This window comes from Calidris pugnax, unplaced genomic scaffold, assembly GCF_001431845.1.
Source record: "Calidris pugnax isolate Ruff unplaced genomic scaffold, ASM143184v1 scaffold31, whole genome shotgun sequence".
NCBI lineage: Eukaryota > Metazoa > Chordata > Aves > Charadriiformes > Scolopacidae > Calidris > Calidris pugnax.
The window spans coordinates 3,936,553-3,958,323 of NW_015090786.1; the positions used below are offsets into that span (position 1 = coordinate 3,936,553).

Here is a 21,771-nt window from a genome sequence, read left to right on the forward strand (position 1 = left end):
CCAGTAGCTCCTTCTTCACACCGCAGGCTATCAGTCTTTCCACAGGTTTTGGGGACAACTCAGGTCTGCTTTGGTCCATTGTATGTTCTCAGATTTCTACAATGTGCTATTGACACTTTGGATTTCAGCTAAAAATTGGAATGCTTCTTTCAAAGGTAACATCTTCCCCTGTATCTCTAACCTCTGACAGTGGCAAGTTTCTCCTTTGCAATTACAAGACTCCTTATCCTATATGTATTAAGACCTTAAAATGCCAGACATCAGCATATGAATTAAGGTACTTTTTCAGAGGGTTAACACTGTGAGCCTCTCATTTCCTCTCTTCTCCTATTTCTTTGTCCTTTCCACCTGCCTCTTTTAACCCCCTTTTTTCCCTTTTGACTGCACTCTAATGTTCCTTTCACTCTTCCCGGACAGGATCAATCTAAAGTAAGAGTCTGTTTAAAAAAAAATGGAATTTGTGAATAAGATTAGTGCTCCATCTAAGATTATTTTTTTACAAAGATTCATTTTTCTACAGTTATCATGCAAGTCCTCAGTTTTTGGCAGTTACATGTTCATAATTTACAAATACACAGTATTTCCTGGCAGAAACTTTTCATTTTATGTAACACGCTAAAGTTGTAATTAATATCCTAAAGAGGTTGGGTATACTGTGGAAGGTTATTTTGTAATTAATATCCTAAAGAGGTTGGGTATACTGTGGAAGGTTATTTTTTTTAATACACAAAATAAGAGAGTTGTGTCTTACTGGTTATAAATGCTACCTTTCATTTTCCTAACTCAGAGAAGCACCCTCTGATTAGATAAGTTGGTTATAAATGCTACTTTTCATTTTTCTAACTCAGATAAGCACCCTCTGATTAGATAAGCAAAGCAAAACAGCGCCCTGAGTTTTACTTCTCAGACCCCCTGTATTCCTTCAAACCTCTCGGTACCTATTGCAATCCTTCTTGTTGTAGCCCCCCTTGTGGGATTTTCTGGCTCGAGCACCCATGTCTTCCCATCAATTTCATCCACGGCATCCCAGAATTCTTTCAGCGATTCTAATGCTGCCAGGAACTGATTATAAATGTCTATTAAGGAGTTCTAAGAAAAGAAGAAGAAAAGAAGAAATTTAAACAAAATTATTATATATCTTTTCCACCTACAGCCACACAGAATATTTAAAAAACAAACTGTAGGCAATTTAAGAATTGCAACAATCTAGTAGCATGAAACGTTAAACCTCAGGTTTTTTAATTGAAGCAACACAAAGACTAGCTGTATCCTGAGTACAACAAATCCTCTCATACTAGTAGTTCTAATGTTTTGTCATATACATACATCATACCTGGATTTCATAGTGTTTTATTAATTCTTTTTCAGAAAACTTTTCTGAAAACTGTAACAACTATCAGTGTTGTGACCTGTAATAAACTACTGTAAAATTAAAGTAAAAATCATTATCTACTGTTAAACTTCTAACATCCTGATACTTTGTCTCTACTTGAGCTGAGCAACACGGCAGTCGTACCAGATATAAATACACAGACATACCCACATAACTAAAGTAGCTTACTTATTTTTTAAAGACGCTAAGAAAGAATCTAACAATGTCGTAATTGTCACAAAATTAAGCAATATAAAAGCAGGTACCTAATGTTAGATTTCAAGTTGTGTAAATATGGTAAGAGAAGGAGAAACCGTCTAATAATCAGAGGATTACACTCAAGGGATTTCAATATTTGAGAGTGGATTAGACGGAATCAGAAAAATCTTTCATTATACAGGACAATATACAGAACAGAAACGCGAAAGCTGTTTTTTCAAAATCATCAGTGAGCACAAAAGAAGTAGCTATTTCTACAGGGAAAGACTTCTCCAAGCAGAGAAAACACTCATCAGAGTTTAACACCTTCCCAAATGCAGAGGCCCAGATGGTACCAAACATGAAGATGAATTTAGGGAAGGGAAAGGAGGTGAAGAACGCAAGAGGAGGAAAGAGACGAGTTCTGCTTGGAGCAATGCCCCATTACAGAGTTTGAGCCAGTGGAGGAACTGGGAGGTATCAGGAATAGACCAGTAGGAAAACAAGGAGCTCTCAGAATGTGGCTTCATGGGGAGAGATGAAGCTGCCACAGGACAAAAGTGAAAGCGCCAAAAAGCAGTGAAAGGGGAGCAAGGGTGGGGGGGAAGTGTTTTGGAGATAGAGGCTTCCCAGATAACTTGTTTTCCCAGATTGTTTGGTAGTGGGAAACTCAGGAGTAGAAACAAAAGAATCATTTGGGAGCACGAAAGGGTATTTTGAAATGGTTTGCACAGAAGATGTCTGAACCGTGAAAGGCCTGAGCACAGAGCAGGAAGGAGAGAACTGACACCACTTCAGTTCGGATAAAGAGATGGGAAAGGACATTTTAAAAAACAAAGAAGATGAAGCAAGGGCCAGATTTCAAATATCTTTTGGGCTGGGAACAAGTTCTCAGGGTCAAAAAGCAAATTAAACGCTCAGTTTGTAAAGAGACCTTTTCCTATAATAACCTCTATTCTTTCAACTTATTTTTTTTAATATAAAACATGGAATGGTTTCCTTTAATCTTTAGTAATTATGTTCTTCCTTTCTCACCCGGACAAAAAGAAGCAAATTATATGAACATTCTCAGATCAAGAAATATATTTATGTGTAATAAGTTTTGATATTTTACGCATACGTATTTTAGAAAGAAACAGTGTAGCTTAGAAATAAAATGCTACATTTTTTCCTGCTGTTATTAAATTATATTAAAGTAGGAAAGCACTTAAGCAGAAAAGTGTGAATACTGCCAATCTCAAAATGTAATGCTTATTATCTTTAAAAGCATTTTGTTACTTTTATAATACCTGAAGTGATATAATAGTGTCAGTCACTTAACCACATCTTAGAGTATAATATCTTCATCTTAAGTACTATTATTTCCAGTATTTTAATAATTTTCACACAGTCCTGAAATGTGATCTTTTGTGCTCTGATGACACTTAAATTAATAGCATAATTTTCTGGTACTTGCAACAGTTGCTTTCCATTTTGATTTTTTACATTTTTCTATATCACATACAGATAAATCCTCTAATAATCATTTTTATCTTTATCTTCTGGGAATTCAAAGGGTTTCACTAGAAAAAAGAAACATCAAGGGATTATAACCCACAGATAAGTTTTAAAATCCAATTAATTTTAATACTAATTGTAATTTTTCAATGATGTTCCTTAAAAAGGTAGTTAAATCTTTTTTTTAAATGCACTGTTCATTTGATCTTATTTGCATGCTTCATTGATGTTGCCAGCTGTCTCCTGCTATATACATAAATGCATCTATAGCTATTTAAATACATCACATGCTTGTCATGCCAGCCACAAAAACTATAATATTCCTTGTTATCTGATTAACCAACTAATTTTTGGTCATTGCCCAATACTCTTTTCTAAGACAGTGCTATCATGCTTTTTTTTTTTTTTTTTGTCTACACTGCACTAAGATAGTTGTTAATAATGTCAAATAGCACAAACTCTCTGTTTCTCACTAACCTTTGTATAAATGCATTAGAATTTCTATGAAATATGTCAATTATTCTTTGGGAAATGAGAGAGTCATAATTCAGGGTATCATCACTGGCTGCCCTGACTCTAAAAGCCCCTAGCAAAACCAAACTGGTTACTCCATCCCCTGGATGCAGTCCGTTTCCATGCTAATCAGACGAAACATCCATTATAGAACAGCGTGGCAGTTTAATCATTCACAACAACTTAAAAAAAACCAACCCAAAGATATTTTTAATGTATAGGATAAACCTTGCAGTCTATTTCTAACTACTGAGGATACTGGCATCAGCTGCCCACAGGAGCAGCAATGACCAGCTGGCAGAGGTGAGGAAACCCCAGCACTACAAGAGTCACAAATTGGGTATCAGAGTCTTCTCTAACTTGATCAGGCAGTACTGTGTTTCCCCCCCACGGGATCAGGATGGCTGTTGCAGTGGCTGGAGAGTGATCCCCCTGCAGCTCCGCTCCCTCCTCCCTAGGCTGGCCGGGCACTAGTGAGGGTGTGATCCAAGGTGAAACACTGCGCTCAATTCCGACCACACCTTAACCAAACCATCCGCAGCTGGGACAAAGAAGAAGTTTCTCAGATGAGGAACAGAGAGTCCACCATTAGAAAAGGACAAAAGAAGTTTGACTGGTAAAAGTTTTACGTCTCCTCTTGCGCAAACAGCTTGTGGCAGCTGTACAGGGTACCTAGAGCTAGGGCTGGTTGAAGGACACATCAAATGTGAATTCATACAAAATCAGCAGCTGGAACCAGTTTCCTCCCCGTTCCAATACTGAGGTCCTGAGAAAGCCTGACAGTCCCAGGACACCTCATTACTTTCAAGTGGGAGGTTGGTAAGGTGTTGACAGAGATACGCTGCGTGATTCTGTGATCTTCACTTCTGAAAACAGAAGTTTGTGGAGACTGGCTTAAATTGGTTATTTTACAGGAAAACAGACATGTAAACAGATCAACTTTGATGATGCCCCAGCAGTTTTAGAAAACTTTGCCCCAAATGTTACCTTTGTGCTATCAGACTGTATGTATCCTCCATTCATTTCAACAACTGAGAGGAGATGAAAGCACTAATTTTGGCTGGTGAAAATCTGATATTCTGGACCTACTAATTTCTGAGAGGAACTACCTTCTCTTCTACCAAGAAAGAGTCTGTGTGGTTTTGCAACATTTTTGTTTCCATTTCTATCCTCTGCACTCTCATCTCACTGGTAGCTCCTTATGCCTATTCTTTCCTTCTTTTTTTTACTGTATTCCAATTAAAACACTTTCCCAAGTTTATCCCTATTGCCCACACACAGCTTCCTTCAATTAAAGGAATAAGAAGAAACTGAAAAACAGTCACTCTACTCTTGGTTCCTCTGTTTAGATCCACAGAGCCTGGGAAGAATAAAGAGAAAGTCTTCAGTCTGCACCTACCATAAAGATCCATGAAGCCTTTCAGTAAATGAAATTTAAGAAATTTCTTGATATATTTAAGAAATGCTATATGTATAGATTTCAAACACCCACTGCAAATAAATCCTGGATAAACTAACCATTCATCAAAGGACAGTAAGAATATATTATAATTAAGGTAAATACAGCACATTTTATTAACATTTTTTAAAAAAAGGTTAAAATGCAATCTTTGTTCTGAGATTTTCTTTGCTAAAATTTTTCCTAACACAAAATTTGCTTATCCAAAATTAAAACAATTGCAAAGCCTCCTAATGGAAAAGGTAAGTAGCCTAAACTAGAGGTGTTATTACTTTCTTGCCCATTAGGAATTCATAGACAGGATACAATTTAATAAAGTGAACAGTTGTTGGGTGGAAAAGGGATCAGCTGTATCACCTGCAGAATTTCTGATTCTTTAGATTTGTTTAGAAGCTGTTTATGTCTCACAAACAGTAGTTTAATGATTTTCCCCCTCCTTAGCACAAATCAAACTGAGACCCAACACTCTGAAATCTTTATAAAGTGTCTTGTCAACCATCTCTGTTTTTTGTATTTATAGATGCATATAAAGCTGGTGTCTGTGAAGCTCCTTTGCTAAGAGAAAGCATAATTATGATACATTTTACTGTTTTTTCGTCAAAATAACTGAAGAATAATCTCATTCATCCCACTATACCTTCTGAATCTTGTATTACTGTTTCATTGCTGGGCGACTGCATGACCTCATTAGTCATTAATTTCCACTCTCCTGACCTTCATGTAGCCAACCAGGTGGGCAGTGGTCAGTATAGAAACAACACCCTGATGTGAGGGCAGCAGAATGTAGATGCACTGAATCTGCAGAACGCTGCTTACGGCGTCTGCTGAAATGTGGAGACAGCACATTTATCTGGTTATTTAGAAAAAGAATATAACTGAAATAAGTAGATGTTCTTGCACTTGTCATTGAGAAGCACTCTGCATTTATTTGGCACTTGTAACAGTAGCAGCAGCAGCATTGCCCTTGGTGCTGATTTCTTACTACTCTAAAATGTCTCCTCTGAGCCAGAATACACTGGCTGTTGCTGATCATGCTGTGAGACACCTGCACTGGCTACTAGGCTTGTCATGACGCACAAAACCCTACCATCTTCAGCTTGACATTGTGCAAGTTATAATTATTCATCCAAATGAATATGTCAGAGCAGCAGCAGCAGACCTCTCATCAGAGCAAAAGAAAAATACATCAAAACATTATCAACCCAGCAGGAAGACAGGGACCATAAGGAAAATTACCCATTTTTAATATGGATGCCATAAAGCCATGTCTATTATTATACAGAGATAAAAAAAAAAAAAAAAAAAAAAGAAAAAGGAAAAAAACAACCACCCAACAACCCCTCAAGTTTAAAGTCCACGAGTGCTGAATAAAACCTGAAATGGACAACATCACACAGTGGGGGGGATGGAAAAAAAATAAATTACCTGAAACCTTTTTATATTTTCTGTCATAGTTTATATTCTAATAGTGTGATTGTATAATTTTAGTTAAGCCTTGTCAGTTTTTACATTAAAGACGACCAACAAATATTAAAATTAAGACCTATCAGTATCAAAACTTCATGTTATTTTACTAGAAAATAGGTATGGTGTGTTCTTTTTCCTTTTTAGGAACCAAAATTTTAAACCCCTTGAGGACCTGCTGAATTCTGCTACCCATGCTGTTTCAGCATCAGCTAAGCTTAACCCTTATTTTACCACAGCACAAAGACTGCTCACTGCACGATTTCCATGCATTTTGAAAATAAATACCATTTCCACAATTACTACACACAGTTTTTTCCAGAAGTGTTAGGTTCATGTCACCCACATAGATAAGGTCAATTTTGAAAAAGACTCTACAACTAAAGCATTTCTATCAGCACAATGCACAGGTTGCTGGGATTTGGTTCAGTCCTACAGCAGGCCATCTGCAACTAGAGCTAGTATCTCACTATTCCAAAACAGAGACTTCAGTTACATACACACATCAAATAGTCCATAGGTCGTTCTAAACTATAAAATGATTTCAAGATCTCAAGCATTAGAGTGTCATATTTTCAACATTAGATTTTTACTTGCTTGTAGTGTCAATATTAACATATTCGCTCTCATCTTTAACTCAAAAGGCGGCTGCTTCATGCCATGTTTTTCAAGAACATTTTATTGAAACAGAAGTCCGGTCAGTAGCTTTAAAATTACTAACAGTAAACACAGAGAAGCAGTGAGTGTCAAGGACATTTGAAATGTTGTTAATTTGAGGCAACGTATATTGCAAGGCTGTAAAATTAATAAAATACTATTAAAAGTATGTATGAAGTTTGAGGTTAGAAACAGTACTTTAAATCCTGCATGTAGCGTATGGAATCCAGTATAATTTAACAGAAAACCAATATCTGTTTACAGTGTTCCAAACCATATTGGAGAATCAAAACCAAAAATACACAAGCAATTAAATATATTTTTCATTTGCAACGGTCCATTCTTGCATTTTCCTCAAACACGGGAGGATCCGAGGTGACACACAAAACCTTGAGCTTTGCAGTCAAAATTATATGCCTATTTTAAAATCACTCTGATGCAACCTTTCAGCTGTGCTCCCTATGTAAATTTAGTACCATAAAGACAGGCTTTATTGATGGGTAGAAATCCTCATGAGAGTTAGAATTATGAAATGCCATCATTTATGTAAAATCTATTTTCCCTGAATTAAATGAAATTAAACATCAACTATTTTCTAGAGATAATTCAAATTAACTTACATCTAAGTGGTCACATTTAAATCCATTTAATCAAGTACACATGCTCTAATAAGGAAAAAAGATACATGAAATAATGCAAGAGAGACTAGAAAAAGACAATGGCTCTTGGTTCTTTATATTAAAAATATCAGTTAAACTATGAAATCAGAATTCTATTAAGTATTTTCCTGTTGTTCCTTTGATTGTAAATGAAAAAGTTTTATTACGTTACAGAAACTATATAGGATAACAAACCGAGAGACCGCCTTTTTTAAATGTCTGTCAACTACTGAGGATGCTTCTTTTCCATAAGACAATTGTTTCTCATCATGCATTTTCCTAATGTCATTCCTAAAGATTGTTCAGACGTATGAACAGCTAATGAAAAGACAGCCAGCATGAGTGCAAAGCATACAACATGCAAGGTACATCTATATGGCAAGGAAAATATTTAAAACACTATCATAAGGAATATGGAGTTCAGCGTGGTCACATTTACATAAGCACGTGTAAAAGTTAAATGCACACAGGGAAAAAAGCTGGAGTTAGAAAACCCAGCCCCTCATTACTACCTACACATGGCATATATATCTTAGTTATTAAAAAAAGATGCAGAGACCAGTAGTTTACCTGTGGCATCCAAGAAATAGCAAACTGAACAGGAAAATCCACAAGGCAATCCGGTGGTTCTGTTGGATACTGAGGGAGGGAAAGAAAATACATTTTTTCTTTTAAAGTGATTTAAGTCAGACTGATAGCTGCCAAATTTGATAACAAAATATGAGCACTTCAAGCATCTTGAGAACTTGGCTCTTAGAAGAAACAGTATGTAACGCATTTTCAGAAATAGTTATGAATGTTAATTACCATTTAAAGAAGAAATTTACATGTAAACAGGTTTTATGTATCAGTTTTTAGTAAAGGCAGAAGAATCAGTTTTCTCTGTTCAGTGTTCACAAATACACATTAAAAAAAGAACTTAAAACAAAAAAGATCAAATATTAAAAAAAAATTCTCCTCAACTACCTGTACTGGACAGGAAAATGTGAAAAAAAAAAAAAAACCACAACCAGCCCTTTCAGGACTCAAGAACTAATTTTCATTTAAACTGAGAGTTTTTGCTCTCATTTGCAACATTTGTTGTTATGAAACTGAAATAATCAGAGTATGTATGTAACTATTTAAAAAGAGATGACTGAACATACACCCAGAATTAAAACAACTCCCTGCCCCAAATTAAAATGTATCAATGAAGAAAAGAAAAAATAGCTGTATTATGAAAACTGAAGTTATAAAAGGTTTGATAACTCCAGAAATAACCACTGACTATTCATTACACTAGTAAATCTACTGCTGTTCAGCATGTAATATGAAACCTGGGGGAAAAAAAGTAGTAAAATAAAGAAACATCTAATTATAAATAAATTGTGTCCTTTCTAAGAACACTTATCCAAAATTGTATTCACCTGAGAAGTTGCCTCCTTTAGTCCTATGCAACCTTTCAAATTCTACCAAATCTATACACAGCAGTTTTATAGAAATTATATTAGTATTGCATAAACTGCCAACGCAGGAGAATGTTATAGAGAATCTTATTTGGGGAGATATATGAAAAAAAGTCCCACCTTCTTCACAGAATTCGAGTTAAGACAAAGAAGTGAAGTTTAGCTGTGCTGCTTCCCATAACCACTCTCTACCCAAAGTAAACCTCTGAACATAGACATTGTCTTTATTTACCAGAAATCTGGCAATAATTTATCAGAATTTTTCAAATGTGTCTATATTTTATGTAAAAAGTAATGCTACAGTAATTAGTTTCAAATTGTTCTCTATGGCAAAGAGCAAAAAAGATACATAACTTCCCTAGAGTATCAATTCTTCATTGCTTTGATTTTAATAATAATCTAGTGGATTCATGGATTTCACAGAAATTTGTTTAAACTTGCTTTTTAATTTGCCTTCATTTGTGGCTTCTGTTAGGTATCCACTTCCTGAAGACAGCTCCCACAACTTGGCTATCTTGTGTTTTATCATTTTATCAAATTGGTGTCAGACAAGTTAAACAACAGTGACAGAGTGAGAGAAGCTAATTTGGACAGGAGGCGGGTGTATGTCCACAGGAGCTGTTACCAGTCCCTTTGACTGCACTGTTACTCTTCTTGTATTATAGACATTGTAGTGTTAGTGGGTTTGCATTGTAGGTATTATTTTTTCATGGAATACTTCACTGCTTGCATAGAAATACACTTGTTTGCAATGTATAAAAGTATGCCTAGATAAACTAAGAACAATTTTTTCATAGGACTAGTTTTAGGACTAACTCATTTAAATCCCAGCACCATTAGACAGCTATGTGTTTACTTGCTTTGTAAGTAAAGTCATTTTATGCAGTCTTTTGTCGGGCGCCTTTGATAAAGTGCTTGCAAACAGATTCTACTAACTTTATATTACTTTAAAAAACCCAAACCAAAAAACCTACAGCCCTTTTTCCCCTGCATTTTTTTTGGTCAAATTTTCTTTAAGAGCACAATATTGCACTGTGCACCAGATAATCGCTAAGAACTATGCCACAATGATTCTGTACATATGTATATAATGCTTTTAGACCTTGCAGAATGATTTCCCAGGAGATAGTATTTTAAAATACTATACCAGAGCATAACAATGGCATCAAGTTATTACAGTTACATTTGAATTTGTATGTCTGAAATCATCCTGTTCTTTAGAAAAATTTAAGGAACTATTAAACAAAATATTTATATTGCATTTTTGAGCATGCAGCTAACTTTATCTAGTAAAAGTATTTTCATAACCCTTGCCAAATCATTCAGATAATTACCAAAGCATCTTGATTACTGCATGGCACGCAAATTCTTGCAGTGGCCTAATTGAATTCTTGGGATCTGAAATGGCAAACACCCAACCCACTTCTCAATCAATAAAAATGAAATCTGATAAATACAGTCCGATATTTTTATACTTGCAACGATGCATGCTTTGTTTTCAGGAACTTCTCTACTCATTTATTTAAATTGTGAATGGATAAAGATTTCTGGACCATGCGTTGTCAACCAAATAGATCAGAAAACTATTTCACGAAATGTAATCTGAGCATTAAACAACATATCCTTTCATGAGGTTTAAACCTAATCAAATACAAGTCAAAGTTGTGTAGCATCTGATTTGACTAACATACCTAACTATGATACCACCATTCTCAATTCTTCCAGGTTTAAACTGATGATCCTTAGACACTTTACAAATGCAGTTTATGGAGAGCAGGTGTTGTAAAAGGACGGTTCCTACCACAAAGCACATTCAGACAAGGATAACTGGTGGAAACATTTGACCATGCATTAAGGAAAAAGTCCTCAACACACATCCAAACCATTAAGAATAATGGCAAAGAAATATTTAAGGGATTTTCTGAATATGCATGACAACTTTGTGAAGAAGAATTTAGTAAACACTTTTCAAAGACTTTCTTCCTGAAAACATTGTTGGCAGGCTCATAAACTCATTTCACTGTATGGCATCCATAAGGACAAGGCTGAAAAAACCCATCTGCCAGAATACAGACAAGAGCCAGCAATATATACTGGGGAGGAGAGGTTTAGCTCACATACTAGCCTTAATCAAAGAAACAGCATAACAAAAATAAGCATGCTTTTATTAAAGCAGGTTGTCAAAAGACATCCCTTCAAAAAATACTTCAGCAAAATCTTTTCAAATGTATTAGGTATGCATATGAAGGAAAATCAAATACCCATGTCACCAAAACCACATTTCACATATAATTTTTCTTTTCTGGCAAGTTTAAATACCAGACATGTTTTTAAAAGGACAAGCAATTGATCCTTCATCATAACAATAATTTGGAAAAAAATAATAAATAAAAGAATTTATGATTACTTGTTACAACAGACAAGTTTTATACAAGTCTCATCATTACACTGTACTGTTAATGTTAGACAGTGCTTTCTTCTGCTATTAGGAGTCTCAACTTTGGATATTTTGTTACTATAAAGAAAATACTCAAGTTTTCAAAAGAACAGAAAACAGTAATCTCGATTCCCTTTACAGTACAGTAGTAAGCTAAGGCTAAACAGAACCAGCCAATGCATAAGTGTAATAGTGTCTGACCATGGCAGCTGCTTCGTAAAAATGGGTATTGAACTGTATTTTTTTGGCACTTTCATACTTCCATATAGTTAAAATACTTCAGTCATCATAAAATCAAGAGAACACTTGGGGGCAACAGGATGTACTTAATTTCTAGTGTCATATTAAGTATGGGACAGCAGCTCCCTTATAAACAATGACAATACAGTCTGGTATCTCTCCTTGCACGTTAAACAGACCATAATTGTACTTTCTGATATATTTTTTCCATGAATATATTTAATAATGGACTGACTAGCAAATTAATTATGCCTTCTTCACTCTGTGTGTGTTTTACTCTTCCAAAATCTACTTTAGCAACCTAAATTCCCAAACAGTACTTTTTCCATAGGCTCCTTTTTCCCCTCTAAGGTAAAATGAGCTTGTCTTATGTAAAACTCAAAATCTCCTGGTATTTAAAGGAATAGAGAATGTCTGTGAAGGTGAAATTTTATCTTACAATACCATGCCCACTCCTCATCTCTCCAAAATTATTACTCCAGATGATGGACCAAAGATAGTCCCAAACAACATTTAGACACTTTTGCATCCACTTTTTCCTCTAGACTGATTTTCTGAAGACAACAGCTCTTACCAAATAATTGTCACCATACAGCCTGGATATTCATAGTTTTTTCCGGTAAGAGATTTATGCTTTGACATGAGAAATTCTATGAAGAAACACTGCAATTTGAATTCAGTACTAGGAAGAATCAAAACTAAAATAATTTTTTTCTGCTTCTGCAGATGCCATGGATTTGCATTGCAAGCACTGCCCAAATCAGCCAATTATTTAGAGTAAAAAGAAATATTTTTTTAAAAAATAGGAACTCAATTCTATAGTCAATTTTTCATAAATCTTTATATCTATCTATATAGCTTTAACAGCAAGACTTGTGACAGAAGCAACCCAACATCCTCTAATTCTTGTTATATGCATAGTCTCTGGATGGAGTGATAATGAAAGAAAGTCTCCCAAATGTCTTTGTCTGTAATCCAGAAAAATCATCGCAGTATCATAAAATGTTTTTCATGTCATGCACAATTTCATATGGAAAGATTCTTACATATAAACCATAATGTAATATTAATTTTAAATTAAGTTGAAGACTGAAAACTCTCTCTAAAATAATTTCTCAAAAAAACCCCCGATGGGTTATCCTGCAGAACAGGCATACCAACAAACAAACCAACCAACCCTCTAAATTCCTCACGAATTAACAAAAATCCATTTATTTCAAGGAAGCCTTAAAATATTTTCTCCCACATAAATTCACCTTTGCATTTAACTTCAGAGTAATGAGATGCTGTCGACCACAGGAGTCTTCAGCTTTTAGCTTGACTGTGGCAAGACCAGTATCCACATACGAGAGTCTGAAAGAGAAAAGAAAACTCTAACAGTATTGTAAGAAGTCCAGTTTGAGCTGTCTGCAATACTCTTATTAGTCTGTTACAAATATTAATCAGAAGAAGTTCTACACGCCAACCATTTCTGCTGTTCTAGATTTACTGCTGTTAATACACCAGTCTACTGCTTAATGCAGTCATATATCTTTGGGTTATTTACAATGTGTGTCAAGGCTCACGCTGTGGTCAGTGAGCACTGTGTTTCAGTTTTCCATCACTGGAACCTTTGACATACACAGCATGTTCCTGTCAGCCTCTACTTATGTACACATTAAACTTCCTGTCAAATCTTTGATCCATTTCTGCAGTTTCTTGCTGTATGAGACTTTTATGCTCTTGATTTGCTTTTCTCTTCAATGAAGTTCTCTTTTATTATCAATACTACTATTGTTGAAAATTCAGTGGATATTGGTTCATATTCTGAAATTGATTTTCCTGCAGAAAACAGTACCCAAGCAGGTACAAAATGAGTTATTTATGGTGATTTGCCTTTGTTCCATGACAGTTTTACACAGTATGCATGCACCCAAGCAAGTAGCAAGTACATACTAAATGTAAATAATTTTTAAAACTTCTGACATACTCACTGGCTCTCTGCTTAAGATGTCACCATTTTGTGCTTCCCCCAGCAATGAAGATGAATACAATTGTAAAATACATTGTTCTCTAGAAACATGTTCTGCTGAGTAGCTTCAACAACTGCCAAAAAGGTTCAAACTTCTCCAGATATTTACCAGTGAACTGGGAACATGGATATTTTGGCACTTTGACTATGTCATTCTTGCATAAAGATAAAAAGCAGCCCAAGATTATTGTACAACTTACCACCTAGAATGACAGAAAAGCCTATCAGAGTTCAGAGAAACCATCTGCTTGCTGACCCAAGTAACATTTTTTTCTTGAACTGTTACATAGCCCAGTCATTTGAGCCAGCATGCTGGGAAAAATGTTTCTCTTTCAAGGGAAATGGGCAATGGAGTTGTAGAAGCCTGTACAAGAAAAGGTAGACATACACCAAAGGGTGTGCATGTTCCTAGGAAGCGAAAAGAAGTAAAAATGATCTGCTTAAATGACATGGCCTCAATATGAGGGAACTGAAAAATCCAGATGGAAAAAGCAGTAGTGCTAGTAAGCAGAGAGAGATATAATGTGTCATATTTAATGCTGATTAACCTTAATGCAATACCAAATAATCCTACAGATTCCTGAGTGTATTTTGACTCTCCTTTTCTTTACAACAGTTGAAAGAAATACAAGGTTTGATTGATAGAAGCGTAATTCAACTGTATTCAATAAAACTCTATTTATTTAGAAAGAAGGGGAGCGTTCTTCCTCTAACTGGAAAAATTTCATTACTCTCTCATTGTTCCAAATTTACCTCAAAATTATACCACGGAGTTTTACAAAGAAACGAAACTACCTATATCCCACCCCTCCTTTTACTGTTGCCTGGGGAGGGGAAATACAACTCAAAAGCGGTCTAGATTAAGAGGCCTTCTTGTAGTTCATTTTATTGTTAAAAGCACACTAAAATTAGTAGGGTAATTTACTAATGTACTTCAGATCGCCTCTCTAGGTTATTCTCCTTCCAACTCATAGTAAACCAGATATGATCATCTATGTACAGCCTAGCCCTTCAATTAATGATTAACTTCTCCAACCAAAAAAACCCAATCAAATAGAGACTTTATCACATAAGTCAAGAAGTGTACATTTACTGAATTACATGGTGACATTGGACAAAAGCACAGACTAAGTTGTGTGTCTACATGAAGACCATCTTTGTCTAGAAAACAGCATATGGGAATAATCAAAAAAACCTGTACAAAGTAGGGAAGAGAACAGAGAAAAAAGAGAACTATAAAAGTTGTACTTAATATATTTACTGTGCCAATACTTTATAGGTCAAAGAAGAATTGATTTCTTAGTGGTAGCATCTCACCCTTCAGTTCAGTTATTTGAGACTGAAAATATACCTTCAGTTTATACAGGTTTGTTGGGGTTTTTTGGTGTGATTTTTTTTTAAATTAAAAACAAAGCATCAGAATTTTTAAAGCAAACCCAGTTTCTGAACAGGATAAATTAAGAGAACAAGTACATTTTGTATGTTAAACTCACAAATACAAAAGAACATATTTTCTAAAGGTAATGTCTATTAAGAAATAAAATAAACATACTTATTCCAACCCAATATTTCTAGATCTCTGACAAGACAGGAGTAGTATTCTGGTGGACGTGGTATATGCAGGTCTTGTGTATTCTTTAAAGCAATTTCCTGTTTAAAAGAACATTAAAAACATCATTAAGAGAGATTTCAATATTTTTGCATCTATTTAGTCATGTGATTTTTGCAATTCATTCAAAAATATTAAGCTTATGTAAAATTAACTGTACACTGCATTTGTTTTGTTATAGCCTCCAGCGAAAGCAGACAAAGAAGCTGTTTGGTAAATTACTTCAGATACTGGTAATGAAAACATCTGCAATTTAAAAAAAAAACAACACAGATGTTGACAACATAGTCTTCAGATGCAAATATCAAATGTGCCTCTTTTTCAGCTAATAAATTTGAAGTCAAGCATCTTGACTGAAAGAACATTTCAAAAGAAGGTTCTATTAAGCGCACAGCTGTCTCCTGGGCTCCACAGCCACAAAAGAAGACACACATATAAAATCCCCCATATTATTTTTAAGTAGCTATATACAATAAAAAAAAAAAAAAAAAAAAAACATTTCTCAGTTTTAACAGCATAGGATCGCAGACAGTAAGTTTTGGAACAGACATTCATCAAATACATCATAAGGCCTTAAAAAGAAATTTTTATCAAAAAGGTAATGGCACATTACAGAGAAAAACAAAACCAAACCATACGTTCCACATTCATGTTGTGCTACTTGCTCTTTGAAAACGTACTTCAGTTAAAATTATGCTTACCGGACAAACCAATAAACTAATGAAATTTATAATGAAATTATTAATAAAGTAAATTAAAATAAATAAAATTAATAATGAAATCAGTATAACAATCATTTCTGACCAGTTGTCCCACAGGGTCTTCTGTTGTTTTTACTATTTTCACTAAAGATCACTATTTTACTACTTTGAATGAATTATACTTTCATTGCATTCTCATTTCCTGAGTGCTTGTGTATCCAGGCAAATAGATTGGAATTACTCCTGTGAAATATTCCACATAAAGACATTTTTATTCAGTCCTATTCCAAGCACTTTTGCCTGGTTTAGTGAAATCCAGTTCAGCAGGGATTGAGCCAACACTGAGGAAAGGCATCTCCAACATACAGCAGTAGTGTAATACCAGGAGGGTATTTTTGTTGTTGCTTTGAAGAGTACTTTGTTTTATTTCTAAGTAAGTAGTACACAAGTATTCTTTGCCAAGGAGGCTCGCAGAACAATGTGTTACTAATGAACAAAAAACTGACAGTTGTTAACTGAAGACTTCGCTACTCTTCAATTCAATCAAAAAACTTAAAAAAAAACCAAACAAGCAGCACTGTCTGAACTACAAAAAACCCCAAACTTTCTGCATTTATTGGTCAAATTGTCACACAGGTGAAAGCACCTTCAGAAATCCACTGACTGTATAATCCTTTGTATTATTATAAGCTTTCATTATTTTGTATGATTATAATCAGGACAATACCAGAAATTCCAAGCAAATCATTGGAAAGAGGATGGCTCTATACTGAAATCGCTTGCTGGGATTTTAATTTTTCTATAACATTCCAATATCAAGAAAGTACAGTCACTTAAAATCCTACAGGATATTTATACAAATATTACATGAACAGCATACATACTAAGTCACCCCTCTAAAAAAAGAAAAATAATCCCAAAATATAAATCCATCTATCAAACAGTAAACTAACAAACTGAAAGTGAAAACCAAAGCTATTAGAACATCCCTTCTACCATATATTCTGTCACTTACCAAAACAGTTTTCAGCTCCACCATAAAACTGACAAGATCTGGACAGCTGTGCAACCTCTGGAAGGAACACAGTATTAGTTAATTTTCTTCAAATTATAACTTTTAGTGGTAAACAATTTCAGTCTATTTTTCTAGTATTGTCAAACCAATTAATATTGTAAACAGTCAAGGTTTTTTGGTAATAGAATAACAATATGTTTAAATACTTCAGCTCAAGTACAAACCTCCCAGAGTGCAGGGAACTTTACTGAAAATTAATCACCACCTTTGTCACATCATGTCACATTAACACATTTATATAGTTTATGAAGACTTTACACATTATCTATTTATGAAGACATTGATGACAACTTTCATCTTCGTCAACGAGAACAGAAGCTTTAGAATAACTCAAAATTATTTTGTAGTTGGTTACATTTCTTTAGCAACTCTCCAGACCTGTCTGCTTTTAGATGCTGACCATGATTAGGGACTCCTGTCTATCTTCAGACACGGTACATATTTATTCACACTTCAGTTTCCTTGGCTCTGTATCTTTGGTTACTCCTTAGCCACAATCCTTGTTCTAAAAGGGGTGCACAGTCCATGAGATACAGTGCCCCAACTAGCATGTGTGGCAAAGATGCCTTCCTAGAAACAAAATATTCTTCTTTACTCCAGGGCTGTTGTATCCTTGCTCCAAAGTTTCTTCTGGATAGGGAGGCTTAACGTAGATTCCCTGACTGTCTACAACAGAGAATTAACTACGTCTATCAATAATTAATGTGAATTCTCTTCTTTGTACTATGAACAGTTTGTGAAAAACAAATATATAAAAAACAAAATCTGTTTTGAGAGATTAAAGAAAGATTCCAGTAAAATGTCAGCAGCCATTTATTAAAAATTCTTCAATAACAATCTTAAAAAAAAAAGCTTGAATAAAAAAAAATATTTACCAAATTCTATCCATCTCTCTTTAGATTTATATGCAAATTCTGAAGCATTTAAAAATTGATCTTGGGTATACAACGAAAGGAGAGTTCTTTAATACTTTTAGAATAGGTGTGTGAGTGTAAGCCTTTATGAATTATCATTATAGAATAGTTTGGATTAGAAGGGACCCTTAAAGATCATCTAATCCAAGCCATCTAATCCAAGCAGGGACATCTTCAACTAAATCAGGTTGCTCAAAGCCCCATCCAACCTGACCTTGAATGTTTCCAGAAATGGGGCATCCACCACCTCTCTGGGCAACCTGTACCACCCTCATCATAAAAAGATTCTTCCTTGTCTCTAGTATACAACTACTCTATTTTAAAACTGTTGCCCCTTGTCCTGTCACTACACTCCATGATAAAGAGTCCCTCCCCATCTCTCCTGCAGGCCCCCTTTAAGCACTGGAAGGCCACTATAAGGTCTCCCCAGAGCCTTCTCTTCTCCAGGCTGAAGAACCCCAACTCTCGCAGCCTGTCCTCATAGCAGAGGTGTTCCAGCCCTCTAGTATCTTTGTGGACTCCTCTGGATTCACTCCAAGAGGTCCATGTCCTTCTTATGTTGGAGGCCCCAGAGCTATAAGAATACATTTAACAGAAATGGTTTTAAAATTTGTATACCTGCTTTAAAATATGCCGATAACCATGCAGTATCTTCTTTAGGTGCCAGCTACACTCTATCCTAGACAAATAGTATTTTGTATAAATTATAAATTCATAGGACATGATTTTTAGAACAGATCAAAAAGTCTACTATGCAACCACATAAAAGTTTTTCTTCAAAAAAACCCAAAGGAAGCACACAATACTTCAAAATTTCTTTGAGTTATCATATTCAAAATTATTTAAAACTTTCAAATGTCACTATCCCAAAGCCCATTAAAAATTAAGCATTTACCTACAAAAGCCTCTGTTCTTTGCTGTAAACAACAACATAATTCTTGCAAGCTAATATGACTTCATAAAATACACCAATATTTAAAAGTGATACCCTGAAAATGTCAAAGTTGCCTAAAATGTGGTTTTAAGTATCCAACCCACAATGTAATAAAGCTATCTAATACCACATCTGTTCACAGTTCAGAGCAGGTTGGCCAAGGCAGAAGTATGGAATACAATGTTAAAGGCTAATCCATGTATGTGTGCATAAACACAATAAATACACACACACATATTACTATGATAAACACAATAAACTTTCTAAAAAAAAGTTGGGTAAAAAAGTTAGTATGTATTAACAGGAAAGAAAAAATAATGGTTAGTATAGCTTTTTTAACTTCAAGCATATCATTACTTAACTTTACAAATTTGCAGTGAATTTTCTGTTTCCAAAACAGTGACATATAAATAATCTCATTTAAATGAACTTTTTTCCCCAAGTACATTGATTTATATATAAGTACAGCCAATTAATTACAAGACGTTTCAAAGTTAATTAACAACAAAATATTTTGATATAGGCATTGTTTATTGTCATTGTTTATTAACACTGATGTTGTACAATTTTGTTGCAAGATTAAGTTGAAACCTATAAGAATTAATTACCAACACTGATATTGGAAAAAATAAGAATTCATATGCATATCCATCATTGCTTTTATCAAAATAAGCTTTTGTTACATACACTTGTAAATTGCTTTCATTTGCTATATTACCTTGCATTTTTCAGTTGAAAATCCATTGGTAACAGTATCCTGATATGGAAGTCTCTACCCTTGAAAATAAACATTTAGTTAATAGGAAGGTCAGCAAAGAAAAAGTGTCAGATGCTTGTGGGAATTATTGCCCATAAGATCAGCTACTTAGAAATAAAGTTTGTATTATCTAACTTTCAAGAATATTATTCAGATTTTCTTTATTTAGGAAAAAAAGCAGCATGAGTGACAGTTAGAAATAATGCTCATTTTAATTCTGAAGTTGAAACTCTAACTCACAGTATTGAGTAAAAAATTTTCAGTGCATCACATTTCGTAGGACAAACATAACACCTCTTAGAGGAAAAATAAACATTATCCAAGTCTGGACAAAACCAATATATATAATTTAATCCAAGCCATGCTGAAGTGCATGAAAGGACTTTTGCTTGAGTAAAAGTCAAAACAGACGCTTACCATAAAAGTACCACACTAAAAATGAACTTGGGAACTGATCCACAACAGACTGTAGCAAAATTTCAGAAACTGTAAACAAAACCAGTCCCAAGTACTCAAATGTAATCCAGTTAGTGCAATGCGGATGGGACAGTTCCTAAATGCCACCTACTTGCATTTTCAGTAATTGTCCCTATTTGTGATCCTCCTTCAACTTTCTTATGGGATGATTAAAATTAAACTGAAATAAAGAAGGTTTGTAAAGTAGTTTTAACTCCTCCCTGAAGCAAAGAGGGCAGTTAACTCATCTCAAAACTTTTATTCCAGACTCTATTCCAGCTCAGCATACCTTGAATTACGTCTGTAAATTCTAAGACTTCTTCAGTAGAAAGTTAAGAACAAAACCAGATGTCCTCTTGTGATTAGGTGACAGTGGATGCTTTATCTCAATTTCAGAAAGGCTTTTAATACTGTTTCCCATAACACCCTCATAGACAAACTGAAGAATGAACTAGATAAGCTGATAGTGAGGTGGACTGAAAACCTGCCAAACTGCTGTGCTCAAAGGGTTGCAGTCAGCAGAAGGAAGTCCAGTAGGAGGCCCCTGACTAACGGTGCTCACCAGGGCCCAGTCCTGGGGCCGACGCTATTTCACCTTCATTAGTGACCTGGACGGTGGGACAGCACACTCCCTCACTCAGCAAGTTGGCAGAGGATACAAAACCGGGAAGCGTGGCTGACAGACCGTGTGATTGTGCTACCATTCGGGGGGAGCTCAACAGGCTGAGGAAACGGGCTGTCGGGCATCTCATGGACTTGAGAAAGCAAAGTGGATTCACTCAGCCTGCCTTAGGTGCTGTTCTTCTCCCTGCACTGCAATTTACCGGATCCCCAGGGAGATGGTGCAGTTGAAACCTCACACAAACAGTAAGTGAAAGGAAAATACCCACCATTAGTCATTTATTTCAACCTTTAGCCCTAGGCCAAGAGCACAGGGACGCTGAATCTATCCCCCAAAAAACATTCTCCAGTACAAATCCAGCTCACTCGCCCTCAGCGAGACGGCGCCGCCAGAAGAAGTGCAATTTCCTCCCCGCAGCGCAGGGAACCGGGCGCAGGCAGCCACCGCAAGCTGCAGGGCCCCACTACGGCCTTCCCTCCCCCCGCCGCCATTTGCTTCTTCACAAACCCGGCGGCTCCGCTCCCCCCCCCCGCCCTCACACAAACCCGGGCCGGGGGGAGGAAACGGGGGAAGGAGAGGCTGACGCCGCGTACCGGCCGCCGCTCCCGGTACCTGGGCGGTAACGAAGCCCTCGTAGGCCGTCCCCTCCCGGTCCTGAGGCAGCAGCAGCGGGCACTGGCGGAGCAGGGCCGCCGGAGCCGCCATGCTGCTCCGCTCCTTCCCGCACGGCCGTTCGAATCCGACGCGCCGC

The 21,771-nt window shown here is 35.8% G+C and overlaps 1 protein-coding gene across 3 annotated transcripts in view; it reads right to left on the reverse strand.

Moving 5' to 3' along the window:
• Window positions 1-21,762, reverse strand: part of FANCL (Fanconi anemia complementation group L) — a 26,402-nt gene extending 4,640 nt beyond the window's left edge. Inside the window, exons 1-8 of one of the 3 annotated variants that reach the window (XM_014966443.1) lie at window positions 21,633-21,762; window positions 19,904-19,962; window positions 18,870-18,930; window positions 17,278-17,334; window positions 15,505-15,602; window positions 13,198-13,294; window positions 8,390-8,458; window positions 939-1,089 (exon numbers count right to left, since the gene is read on the reverse strand). In XM_014966443.1, the coding sequence (XP_014821929.1) occupies window positions 939-1,089; window positions 8,390-8,458; window positions 13,198-13,294; window positions 15,505-15,602; window positions 17,278-17,334; window positions 18,870-18,930; window positions 19,904-19,962; window positions 21,633-21,725 (685 nt within the window). In that variant the 5' untranslated portion in view covers window positions 21,726-21,762. The remainder of the gene's footprint in view (window positions 1-938; window positions 1,090-8,389; window positions 8,459-13,197; window positions 13,295-15,504; window positions 15,603-17,277; window positions 17,335-18,869; window positions 18,931-19,903; window positions 19,963-21,632) is intronic. The other 2 variants (XM_014966445.1, XM_014966444.1) reach the window with 2 other exon arrangements.
• Window positions 21,763-21,771: the final 9 nt, after the last annotated feature.